The following is a 13,414-nucleotide window of genomic DNA, read 5'->3' as shown; positions in this document are numbered from 1 at the left end:
TCATGTAGATTAACCTACTGCTACATTTACTCTCAACTTCTGCATCTGGTTTTTGTAAAACAGCGGGTCACAGAGACGACTCTGACCAATCAGTGGTCTGCAGTGTTTAAACGTCACCTTTTAGTATCTGGTCCCCAGTCTTGGAACCTTGGCAGAGGTGATACCAAAAAACTAGCACCAGGTACCAGATTCCAGGTCCTTTTTCGTAATAGAAATGCAAAAAGGCCAAGTCAAGTTGAGTTGAGCCAAGCCAGTACCACGTAGTGGAAACGCGGCATAGGTAATGATAGCATTAATTGATAGTGCATTATGTGGTCATTCATCTAGCTTGCTAATTGGTGTCTTTACACATTATGCAAAACTGACATTTCTGTCATGAAACACAACTGTGTCTGATAACTTTTAACAGGTAACTGAAATTCCTTGGTGGTATTTAACAACATTTTCCTAGCTAAAGTTAGCATGGTGAGTCTCAGCTGTCACTCATCCCCAGCTCCGCCCTTTTGTCAACATTTTGTTTGCTGAGTAAAATAGTCATTTCCTCACAGCTCTTCTGTAGAATATAATGGAAGTGTAATTATAAAAACTTACACTAACAGACAAGTCATGGTGAGGCGAAGACACACCAACCTGATTTTCAGCGGTCGGACGTCGTCAGGCAGTCTGGCGAGGTCAGTGACAGGAGTCTGTTTGGTGTGTTCTGTGCGATCAGCCGTCGTTAATGTCGTCACCAGTCTTTCAACATGTGTAATCGGCCACTACCAGTCGTTCAGTCGGACCAATCTGATTGGTGGAAGGACAGCCCTTGACTAGTGAATCAATAAAGGAGAAGTTTCCATGTGAATACAGCTATGCCAAGGTACTTCACACTATTACTGTCTTCTATGATCGTCCATTCACTGCTCATATCGTATCTGAATGAGTGCCAGTCAGGGCTGACCATGGACTTCATTCATTCTGTGAAGTGAACACTGTTAGCATAGTTAGCATAGTGCAATTTCTCTATAGTTTTCGCCTGTGACATCTTTCTTCTTCCCCAAGAAGAATCTGGGGAGCTGACAGTGCCAGTATCTTCTCATTACTAGCCATCTGTTCAATGAGTACAACACCAACCCTTCTGAACTACTGAACACTCTCTGCTGATAACAATGACTGACGACAGTGAGCTCTGTGTTTAGAGAGATGTTCTGTCATTTCCAGTTTTACATCTCACACAAGCGTAGAACGTACGCTGAAGTCAGTAGTTGACTTGGTGTGTTCTTCACACTTTTTTGACCATGTCGTAGAGATGGGAGCTAACTGATCAGTTGGGCTACCTTTTCTGGTGACGATCAGCAGGCGGGTTGGTGTGTCTTCACCCTAACACAACCTTCATGTAGATCTTCATAAAAGCTCACAGTATAGTCCAGTGGTTCCCAACCTTTTTTTGCTCGTGACCCCATTTTAACATCACACATTTCTGGCAACCCCAGATGTTCAAAACAGAGACGCTTTTTTGCCTAAAATTAATTTGTTTTTGATCACGTAATAGTTTGCTATACTATGTTGCAAATAAATGTTAATTTTAGACAACATTTAGTCTATATAATGTATATTATTATGGACAGAGGCAGTAAATCCAGGTGTAGATTACTGCACAAAGTGAGGATTTTTTTTTTCCTCGGTCAGGATATGTACAGTCAGTCCAGCTGTGATTTACAAGGCTGACAATTAATACTGAACAAACAAGAACTGAAACTATGAATTATGAAAGAGCTGCAGCATCTGAAACTGACCACAATGAACATTTGACAGATAAACAGAACCACAGTGCTGCAGTTTCACACTCACAGTTTGTCATGTCTTTTATATATTGTTATTGTCTCTCTCAACTCACCATCTATTTTTTATTAGTAAGTTGTTGTTTTTTTTTCATTTTTATCAATTGCTAGAAATTTCAGGTGACCCCATTTGAGTTCCAGGTGACCCCACATGGGGTTCCGACCCCAAGACTGAAAAACACTGGTATGGTTGATGGTTATTTTATCAAAAACAGAGAAAACTGAAGAAAAACTACCTTTTTTTTTTTTTTTTAGCAAAGATATCAATAACTGAATGTAAAAACATCCAGTGTCATTGATCCAACTCCATGGGTTTTACTGGTGAATCAATGTTGTAGAAGATGACGATGCTTCCATGGTAACTACAGAGCCTCTGAACGTCCAAACGGGTCATATCTGATGAACATAGAAAGATGACAGATTGCATTTTACACCAATTATTTACATGTATTGATAGGATTATTGGATCAGAAGTTGTTAAATATTTTAGATCAGTAGATGGTTTTGCCAGTGGCTCTTTGGGTCTTAGAGGGTTAATTCAGTCTCTTCACCACAACCACATTAGAGCTGTCCATCAGGAAAAAGTGTTTGATTCAATAAATAGAAGCTTGTAAACCTTGACTGGGCAGACACCAAAGCCTTCTCCTAAGCCTGAAATCTCATACAGCACCACACCTATTAGAGGATGAAGGAGACCTAATGAGTTGTGTAACAACATTACTGAGTTAGTATTTGGAGTTTAGTGGAAGGCAGTCAGAGCCAGGTTTTCTTTGAAGCCAGCCTTCAGCGTTGCGGTTGTTGCCTCTTGCTCTTGACAAACTCCCATCTGTGTGTTTCTACTTCCATGACGACCAACACAGCAGAAAGTCTAAGACATGACAAACACGGTGTCGGGAACCAAAGTGAAGTACAAGAATGATGCCGAGTGTGTCAGACAACAGCTCAAGCATGTAACTCAGGATTTGTGTCAAAGGACTATTTGACATTTGAGCTGCTCCCTGTGAGCTGCTGACCTACTTTAAAGGCTAGAAGGTATTGCCACAGCTTCCATTACACTAGGAGTTGGGCTTTGACTGTAAAAGGAGCATCCCCACAGTAGTGTTTGAATGGAAAGTCCAACTGTGCACTGCTGGGGGTTGACTGTATTCTCACATTAAACACTTTACATTAAGTCCCAGCACTACAACAAACTAGAGATGCAGCTATTATTTACTTTTATATTCAGTTAATCTCTAGAGTACTTTCTTCGATTCTGTTTAATTTAATAATTATTTTAGTAGGCTGTTAGGGGTGTAAGAAAATATCAGTTCTGTAATATATTGCGATATTTCATCTCACAATACTGTATCGATATTAAAAAGTACTGTATTGATATTTTTAGGTATTTATTCAAATGCAGATATTGTGGAGGTTCATTTTTGTTTTTTCTTTTTGTTTCTATTTTATGTATTATTATTTAACACTCTTTTATTAAATAATGTTAGTTCCTTTGTCGGGATTGAACAAAAATAATGTTAGGATGTTATTTCTGAACTAATAGAGTATGAACATTTGAACAGGATCTGAAACTGTTGAAACTTAAGCTTAAGTCTGTAAAATATAATTTAAGTTTTAACGTTTAGTTTTAGCATAAGATCCTGTTCTGATCAAATAAAAATATGTTTAGTGTTTGTGAATATTTCTGATGTAATTCAATTCTTCCAGGAAATAATCATTTAAAACAAAGAAACAAACAAAAAATTGTCTTTTTAACAGTATCGGGATATATTGTTATATATCGTATCATGATCCTAGTATTGTCATTTGTATCGTATCGCCAGATTCTTGCCAGTACACGGCCCTATAGGCAATGGATAGGAAGGAATGGGATGTGTCTGAAAATGACAACTTGCCCTTTATTCCAGAACCAGCTGAAGTAACATCCATGAAAACTATAAAAATAGAAGGATATATAAAAACAGGGTGCATGTGCAGGTCTTGAAAGTCTCAAAAACTCTGGAATTTTTTGTGAAAGTCTTAATAAAGTATGGAAAAAAGTTTCTGTCATAGTCAAATTGTAGAGTATGCTCAAAGGCTCATTCATTCGTTCATTCATTCATTCATTCATTCATTTTCTGAACCCGCTTTATCCTCACTAGGGTCACGGGGGTTGCTGGAACCTATCTCAGCTACAGCTCAAAGTCACATAATCTTGTAAGATAAGAAATACATGAGGAAAGCATATTAGTTAGTTTCAGCTTATTCTGAATATGCAACCAAACAAAGTAATCTTACTTTAATCCTTAGAAATAAAACAGATTACAAGAAAACATGAAAAACTTATATATATATACGTGAAAACAAAATATGACTTCATTTGCATTTTCAAAAAGGAGTGGGAGGAAGTATAACTTATAAAATATATTTTAAAAAAAACTTGATATGATTTCACTAACCGGTCGATACTGGAATGATTCTAGTGAAACTTGTTTGTGTGATATCTATTCACTTTTGTGATTTTCATGTTTTGAAAACGTTTCTGTCAGTAAAACATAATTTACTGCGAATTATGCATTTCTTTAGTCATACATTTATTAAAATGAACTTTTCTTGCACACACAACAGGTACAATCTCAACCAAAAAAGTAGGAACACAAGTATAAAAGTACATAAAGTCAAGGTTTTGGGGAAAAAAAATACCAGTTTTGAAAATGTGTGGAAAAAAGTCTGGAATTTTTATTTGGATAAAGAGCAAGCACTCTACTGTATGTAGAAATAACAACAACAGTAACAACAGTATAAACGTATATATAAAAATATCTATAGATTTAAATGGTAAATTGACTGCACTTATATAGTGCATTTTCTACACTTTCATAGTGCCCAAAGTGCCCATAGTGCACTTTCCAAAGCCTCACATTCACCCATTCACGCACAATGAATGGGTGAATGTGAGGCTATAAACAACAACAAACAAATCCATCGGTCACTGCAGTCTTCAACACATTTGGATCCAACTGACTAACAGCTGAACATGGAACTAACATCCAACTGAAACAAATAAAGGCTACATTTGTGTTAAAGCTTCAAAGTTTAAAGGAGTATGTGGTGGTTCCAATGTAGAAAAGTCAACATATAAACATTTTCTGCCTTTTTGTCTTACGCTCCATGTTGTTTGTGTCGATCCTGGTGTCATCTGCGTCACAATAAGCGTCCGTGTGAAACACAACAGTGGAACCAATGTTTTAGGGCAGCAAAATGAAAGAAAATAGGGTTCAGGAAAATTGTAATTTAAATTTTTTTTTAAAATCAATTTGAATTGATTAATCGTTTCAGGTCTAATTTATTGTATTGAATTCTCATCTTTAATTATGTACATAAAGTAGTCTAAGCTTTTGTGTTTAAAAAATACATAATCCCAGCATTACAAGAAACACTGGAGCTGTTTTTACTCTGCATCCCTCAGGTGAAGCACAGTAAGTCACGACAGCCTGTGCAGATGAATAATTCATGGTCCAGGGTGGGATCCACTGTAGGCAGCCTGAGCTTTAGACCGGTCTAAAGGGCTTCATTGATTATGGATTGCAGGTGATGGGTCAGCAAATAGCTTAGGAACGAGTGAAGCCAATGAACCGGAAAGAAGAGCTGGCTGTGTGTGCGTCTGTCCAGTCTGTGTTCGGTATTCAGCCGCCGTTACAGACAGGGACGCGTAAATAAAACTGTCCCTCTGTGCTTTTGACGACGCCACAGTAAACCAAGCGCTGCTGTTTTCAATTTATGTTGCATTAGATAGAGCTCTTACCTTTGGTCCTGACTGATCTTATATAATGTCTGGTAAATATAGCACTGGCCTGTAATCCACGTCTATAGACTGGCATTACTATAGCCAGATGTGAAACATGTGGCTGCAATGTCACAACGTTATGGTTTATAATCTGAGCTATTCTACATCTGGGCGGGGTCAAGAGCATCACAGATGGACTGCCCACTACTGTTTGATTCATAACTTTTGAATCAGACAAGTTTAAGAATAATCTAAGACCTGAACTTCAATCAACATCTACGTTATCATTGTTTAAAAAGCACCTGAAAAGGACTTTAATTCATGACAAAATGTAAGGCTGTGTATCACTTGATTTGTATTTGATGATTTGTAATGTGGGTCACATTTTTATTGTTTTTACTTTAGTTTATTATTTCAGTTATATTGTATTTTCAATTCTTTTTTTTTTTTTTTTTGTGTATTGTTCATTTTGGGGAAGGTATTCATATAAGCCTTCTTTTTGGCTTCTAACCTCTCCTGCACAATTTTGTTACTTGTACTTGAATCTTGTTTTTTCTATTGCTGTTTTTATTTTGTGCAAATAAATTAAATTAAATTAAATTAAGACAATATTAGATGTAATTGGAAAGGTCTAAGTGTCATCTTAAACATACTCAAATTGTAAAATTTAGTTTCAAAAAATTTTGAATGAAAAATATAAAAAAAACTACACGGACGGACAAAAGAATAACATCTATTTTTTGCAAGAATTACAAAGTCCTTTGACATTTTCATCCTAAAATACTAATGCTAAGGTTGCACATTGATGCTGCTGTAGAAAACGGAAGAGCTGACAGTATGAAATGGGTCCCTGGGCTAAATAGTTTAAGATCAGCTTATCAATAAGCTTCAACATTATCAGTTTTCCAAACAGTACTCGTAAAACAGGGTTTATGCAGGTCATTAAAAAGCATTAAAAGTCATTAAATGGTTTTTGTGAAAAGTAAGTCATTAAATGGCATTAAAAGCATTAAATTCAATGTCCAAAGGTATTAAAAAATTAAATACACTTGATGGAAAAAAAGCAGTTATCCACGATTTATTTTGATTATATAAACATTTAATAATTTTGATTAGAAGTATAGTGTGATGATTGACAGGTGGAACCCTTTAAATGGCTATTGTTTATGGCTGATACATGAAGTCACAACACTGGATATTTGGAATGCAACGTGCTGTGAACAGAGGGAATATTAGCAAATGTCGGAAACATGGGAAAATGCAAGTTTCAGTTGAAGTGTTTGAAGGAGGAACTCTTCTGAACCTGGTGAAAGCCTGTCAACAGTAAACCGACATAAAACTATATATAAACTGAATCTGCAGTTGGACATGGGCATTAAATTGGTTTAAAGTGGCATTAAAAAGGGCATTTAATTAGATTTGCTGTTACCTGCAGAAACCCTGTGAAAAAAATGGAAAAAAGAATAGGGATATAGATATCTTATGTGTTACAGAAACATAATGATTGAACTGGAAATTAGTCATTTCACTCATTGGGTACATGATGTTTTTTAAATCCGATTTATTTTTCCAGAAGAAATTAATCTGGAACTAAAGTACTTTCTCTTCTGTTTACATGGAAATGTTAAACCCGAATAAAGGTTTACATGAGAAATGTTCATTCGGTTCTGGCAGCCCTTCTGTTAGCTTAGCTTAGCATAGTCACTGCATTTCCATGGTCACAGGTAGCCAGATTTTTAAAGGTGATTTGTCGTCTTTTGTAAGTGATTTTCTGAAATCAGATTCTCCCTAATTTTTTCTTTAGATCTGCGACTTACTGCACTCATACAATCTGTGGACTGTTGTGTTGACAGAAGTTGGAAAATCTTTTTGTTGGAAGGGATGCATGCGCTAAATTAGCTTTGCTTTACCGTTTTAACTGTGCATTAGTTTTTATTTGCCCAGATTTTATTCCTGCAGTAAGTCACATCGCTATGATTTGAGCCTCAGTTTGTGATCATATTGACCCCAGCGGACTAAAGGAATGATTAGGGAGAACTGAATTTCACTAAATCACTCATAAAATACTGCAATCATCCATGAAAGCCTGGCTACGTCTAACCAGAGGAATGAAGCCATTATGCTAAGCTAGGCTAAGCTAAGCTAACGGAAGGACTGCGAGAACAAGGCAGTCGTGCACTGCAGTGCAAACTGATTTACCCACTTATCGAACTCATTAGTGCATGACAAATAAATAAGAAACAAGTGCTGAACTGTTCCTTCAGGGTTTTCCAGGCTGGTAGATCCCATCAGAATATTCCACTGGAACACTTTGGGAAGACTAGACTGCAGTGCATATTCTTCCGCCAGTGCAGAATGTGTGCGTCATCGCCACAGGACAAGACAACGAGCATGTGCAGAATGGCAGGAATAAAGTCCAAACAGAAGAAAAGGTTTACATGTCCAGGAAGAACGTAGCCCGGATTCAAAAGTGGATTAAACCAGTGACTTTAATCAGGTTTAAATTTAATCTGAACTTTTCTTTTTCAACTGGAATAAGGTGTTTACATGGGTATCTGAAATAGGATCGAACCTTCAATCAGATTAAACCAGGAATAAAAGTTGTCATGGAAACGCATGGATTGACAACAGTGTAATAAGTGTTTTGCATATTCGAGTGGATAAACAAGTGATCTGTCACAAATCCTGGTAAAAGTCTGTGACGTACAAGCAGATGAACGTACAGTCTGACTGTTGAACACATGTCAGTGTACCCAGAGTCTGTTCTGTGGAAAAGCTGGTTCCATACATCTACCCTACTAGCATGTGCACTAACAGCCTGGAGCCCACCCTGGAGATGAAAACTGACTGGCAGACAGCTGATTATTTCACTATGACATGGTTCATATATTCAATCTGAAACGATCACAGCATCATCTGAGATCAGAACAGGTGGATTTAGAGATCTGGAGGCTGTAGATAAACTACAACACTGTCAAAATACTAATGAACAACAAGTCCTGCATACAGTTTTATTCGTAAAAATGCCACACTACGTTTGCTGTAAATATGTTTTTATTCATTTCACATCACTATTATTACAAAATCAGGGTCTATGCTAATGATTAGTTCAAAACAATGTTCTCGAAAAATATATGTGATATATTAATTTTACCACAATTTGGAAAATAGCAAAGAAACATTTCTGTTGTCAATTTGAACTGTAACCTTAACCCTAACTTGAAAAAAAAAGAAACCAACAGTGATACCCTTAAAGAACCAGATCGATACTTAGAATCGATAAGGGTACTAGTATTAATGGGATATTAATGATACCCATCAGTCAACCTGAGTCGTCCACATGGAAATCAGAGTACACACTGTTGTCATGAATGTCCTGTAGATAATTGATGTTGTTAGCATTGAAGAGGAGTTGGCTAATTTGAACAAATCCCAGCACAAAACGACATAAACTTACACACAAGCGCACATTAATCTTAAATAATGAAGATTTCATTTTAGCAATAGTATTGGTATTTTAGGCCTCTGTAATAGGGATGTAACAATTACCGGTGTAACGATAAACCGCGGTAAAATTGCCAACGGTTAGTATTACCGTTTAAATTCTAATTATCATGATAACCGTGTTTGATTACCGCACTTTTCCAGAGAAAACACCTATGTAAAGATCTGCTTTTACTCAAATAATTGAGTATAGTTTTAATTTGTTACAATTTAAATTTTCAACACCTGATATTTGGAAGCAATTTTCACTTTTAAAGTCTTTGAAAAGGTTCGTTAAGCATCTTTGTGTTATTTATGTAATTAATTATATACATTTTTCAAATCGGATTTTATATATTTTTTTGTGTTTTTTGTCCTTTTATGTTTTTATAGGATGTTAAAGTGAAAAAAATAATAGGCAGATGATATAAATGAAGTTGTGCTGAAATAAAAGATACCAAACATGGGTATCGTAAACATTTGTTTATATAGTATATAAAGGCAAAATCAAAAGGACTGAAAAACAGAGAAAATAGGCTCAGACCACTAAGGGTTAATACTTGAATGTTTCTGCAACGCTGTGGCAATTATTTTATTTGTTTTTTTGTTTTTTGTTTTTTTTTTTAATACAACTTGGTTAAATTATTTCAGTGTGTGTATTAGTACTTTTTGAACATTTTGAGCACAATTTCAACAATACCACGATAATAATGACTGTGATATGAAATTTTCATATCATTACATCCCTACTCTGTACACTAGTATCCAAATTGTAATTAAATTGATTCACAATACCCAGTTTATTTTATTTTATTTAATTGTTTCATTTCATAGGGACCATGCATATTTATGAACATTGTATTAAAAAAATACACCCATGTAAATATGCCAGAATTAGTAAAAATAACCACTTTTCATCTGCAGTCCTTAGGCAGGTGACAGAAACAAGACATAAAACAGCCAACACTGATACAGCACTCGTTTGCTATGAATTAAAAATTTAGAAAATACACATAATGATGACATAGACATCATCAAAATAAACAAAAAACAAATGGACATAGGATGATCACAGAGGCATTAGCTTATACATTCACTTATATACTTACATACATTTTAACAGACAGTGTATAGATGATGAAATGTACGTCAGTTAAAAGTGAGTGCATCTGTGGTTTTTCTAGGAACCATTGTTTTAAGTCAGTTTTAAAAGCATTATATGTTGGACACTCTTAATGGAAAGGGCAGGTTATTCCAGAGTTTACCTCCTACTATTGATAGTATGTTTTGTCTGAAAGTCGTGCATCGATGGAATTTTGCATAAGATCTTTGATGCATTAAATAAATCCTGTCATTAATTCCTGTTTTGTTTTTTGTTTTTTATTCAACACCAAACACTTCACTGAATATCAACTTAAGTCATTTTTTGATTATTTTATTTATTATTTTGTACTTGTATCCTGTACATCTGACATGAATGACAATGCCAAGAACCAGAGAAACGATCATGAATCTAAAAAGCACTTTGCTCCAAACCGTTCATGAGGTTTTATTTGTGTCTTCCAGCTGCTACGAGAACTGAAACACCCAAATGTGATCGCCCTGCAGAAAGTGTTCCTGTCCCACAGCGACAGAAAGGTTTGGCTGCTGTTTGACTATGCTGAACATGACCTTTGGGTGAGTGTCCCCACGCCTACGCTACATGTAGACAGACTCAATAAATGCAATGACCGGAAGTAATATTCCCCACATATGTATACGTTGTCATAGAAACAGTGGTTGTCATGTGGGCCAGATCAAGTAAAAGTGAACATCAGTGTCAAAATTAAAGTTTGTCAAATAGGCTCATCTTTTAGCTTAAGAACTCTATTTTATGGAACTGTTAACAAAATTTCAGTATCACTTGTAGAAAAAAAGATATAAAGATATAATAAATATAAAATGAAACCAAAAAAGGACTCATATATGTAAATAAATGCACTATTATCTATAATAATAATATTTGTTTAGACTCATATATGTAAATGCACTATTAACTACAATAATAATATTTGTTCTACTATTAACTTTAATAATAATATTTGTTCAGACTCATATATGTAAATGCACTTTTAACTGTAATAATAATATTTGTTCTTGTATCAGTGATATTTTCAGTCTGTGAATCTGTTGAACTAATTCTTCAACAGTACATGAATATTCAGAGGTTCTGTCCAATCCAATTATTAGTCAAATATGTTCTGTTATTATCTGTATATATCACTTCAGTTGTAATATGTATGTTCAATAAAAGTTTATGATCATGTTTGTAGTGTTTTAGTTTCAGTCAGTCTGTTATTGTGATACTGAACAAAGGTCCAAACTGCTGTCCCAGTGTCACAACACATTTGTGTTCATCAAAACTGATCATTTAAACATTCTGATCCAATATTGATCACAGTTGTAGTTTAACATCATCCATTTATGATGAGAACAGCATGTTTTGGACATTTGAATAAAGTGGGGAAAAAAATGATGTTCATTTTCAGTCCCTGTGTCACGCAGCAGGAATTTAGGTATTTTTACCCCAAATGTTTTGTAAATTGTAGCATGTATCATGTGAAAGAACTTACTGAGACCTATTCCTACATGTATTAAACATAGAGATCAGTTATTTAGTTTAAACACCGACACTACTGAACAGGACATGTGTCCCTGTGGCACCACTGGATCTGCTCCATGTGCAGAGGGGGCACCAAACATGACACCATGTGTAAAATGATTGGACATTATTTGGTGTCATTTAAAGATGTATTTTTGTTTATGGAATTGAATGCCATGAAGGTAACACATACGTACTAATAAAAAGTGTAACTATAAAAACACTGTGTCTAATGCCCTGCACGAACACTGCAGTCGTTGGTCATTCATTTTAATTCATGAAAAAATGTAAGGCTATATGTCATTTGATTTGTATTTGATGATTTGTAATGTGATTTGCATTTTTATTGTTTTTACTTTAGTTTATTAATTCAGTTATATGGTATTTTTAATTCTTTTTTATTGTCTATTGTTCATTTCTGGGGAGGTATTCATATAAGGCTTTTTTGGCTTCTAATCTCTCCTGCACAATGATGTTACTTGTTTGAATGTTGTTGGTTGTTTTTTTTTTTTTTTGCTGTTTTATGATGTGCAAATAAAAAAAAATGGTTCATATGATAAAATATGCATCAGATTAAATGTACTTTTGCTGTAACAGAATTTCACCTTCATTTCAACCCAATTTAGAATGTTTCAGAGTATTTTAGGTGCAGATATTTATGGCCATGACTGTATTTCCTGCAGGTTATACACACCACTAACTCAAGCCAAACTTCTACCTGTTTTAAAAGAAATGTCACTTTACGTGTACGATGGTTTTGAAATTATAGGCCCATTGGTCAAGCTCTTCTGCAAATGTTTCTGTGTTGTGAGAACAAACAAAAAGGACTTGTTTGACCAGTACCACTAAGGTGACATCTTTGTTTTCCCCACAGCACATCATTAAGTTCCACCGTGCCTCCAAGGCCAACAAGAAGCCCATGCAGCTGCCCCGAGGGATGGTGAAGTCTCTCCTGTATCAGATTCTGGATGGAATCCATTACCTCCATGCCAACTGGGTTCTCCACAGGGATCTGGTGAGCAGCTCCATTAGCTCCAGTGCTCCACTTTCCCTTTAGAGACACACACACACACACACACACACACACACACACAGCACGTCTCTTGGTGTCATTTCCAAAAGAGATATTGTTGACGTCACAGTTTTAGGACGACTGTTACCTAGCAGAGGAAGGAGCGGTGCAGTTGTGCGTCCAGGCTCACAGCCATGTGTGGCCAGGGAGGGAGGACTGTGCTGAGCTAAGCTACATACAAGCTAAATATACACAAACCAGGCCACAAAAAAGGACGTCTCGATAAATGATGGTGTTCTGTGGGTCCAAGTAAATTCCAGATAACCAGAAGGCCTGATACAGACTCTGTTTCTGCAGGAGGGTTAGTGTTAGTTCAGATTTAAGGTAACATGTCTATTAAATCCTTACTTCCTAAAACCTTAGTGACACCTCAGAATCAGTCTTCATTCATTCATTCATTTTCTGAACCCGCTTTCTCCTCACTAGGGTCACGGGGGTCGCTTGGAGCTTATCCCAGCTACATAGCGGCGAAGGCGGGGTACACCCTGGACATTTCGCCAGTTCATCACAGGACTGAACATATAGAGACAAACAGTCACTCTCACATTCACACCTATGGGCAATTTTAGATTAACCAGTTAACCTATCAGTGCATGTGTTTGGATGGTGGGAGGAAGCCGGAGTACCCGGAGAGA

The 13,414-nt window shown here is 36.0% G+C and overlaps 1 protein-coding gene across 1 annotated transcript in view; it reads left to right on the top strand.

The window, feature by feature from the left end:
• cdk19 (cyclin dependent kinase 19) overlaps window positions 1-13,414 on the top strand; it is a 173,145-nt gene that overhangs the window by 75,709 nt on the left and 84,022 nt on the right. The window contains exons 3-4 of the mRNA XM_030128980.1: window positions 10,633-10,743; window positions 12,582-12,722. Of these exons, the coding sequence (XP_029984840.1) occupies window positions 10,633-10,743; window positions 12,582-12,722 (252 nt within the window). The remainder of the gene's footprint in view (window positions 1-10,632; window positions 10,744-12,581; window positions 12,723-13,414) is intronic.

This window comes from Sphaeramia orbicularis, chromosome 24 (assembly GCF_902148855.1).
Source record: "Sphaeramia orbicularis chromosome 24, fSphaOr1.1, whole genome shotgun sequence".
NCBI lineage: Eukaryota > Metazoa > Chordata > Actinopteri > Kurtiformes > Apogonidae > Sphaeramia > Sphaeramia orbicularis.
The sequence above is the reverse complement of the archived record's forward strand: the minus strand, read 5'-3'. Positions and strand labels throughout refer to the sequence as shown.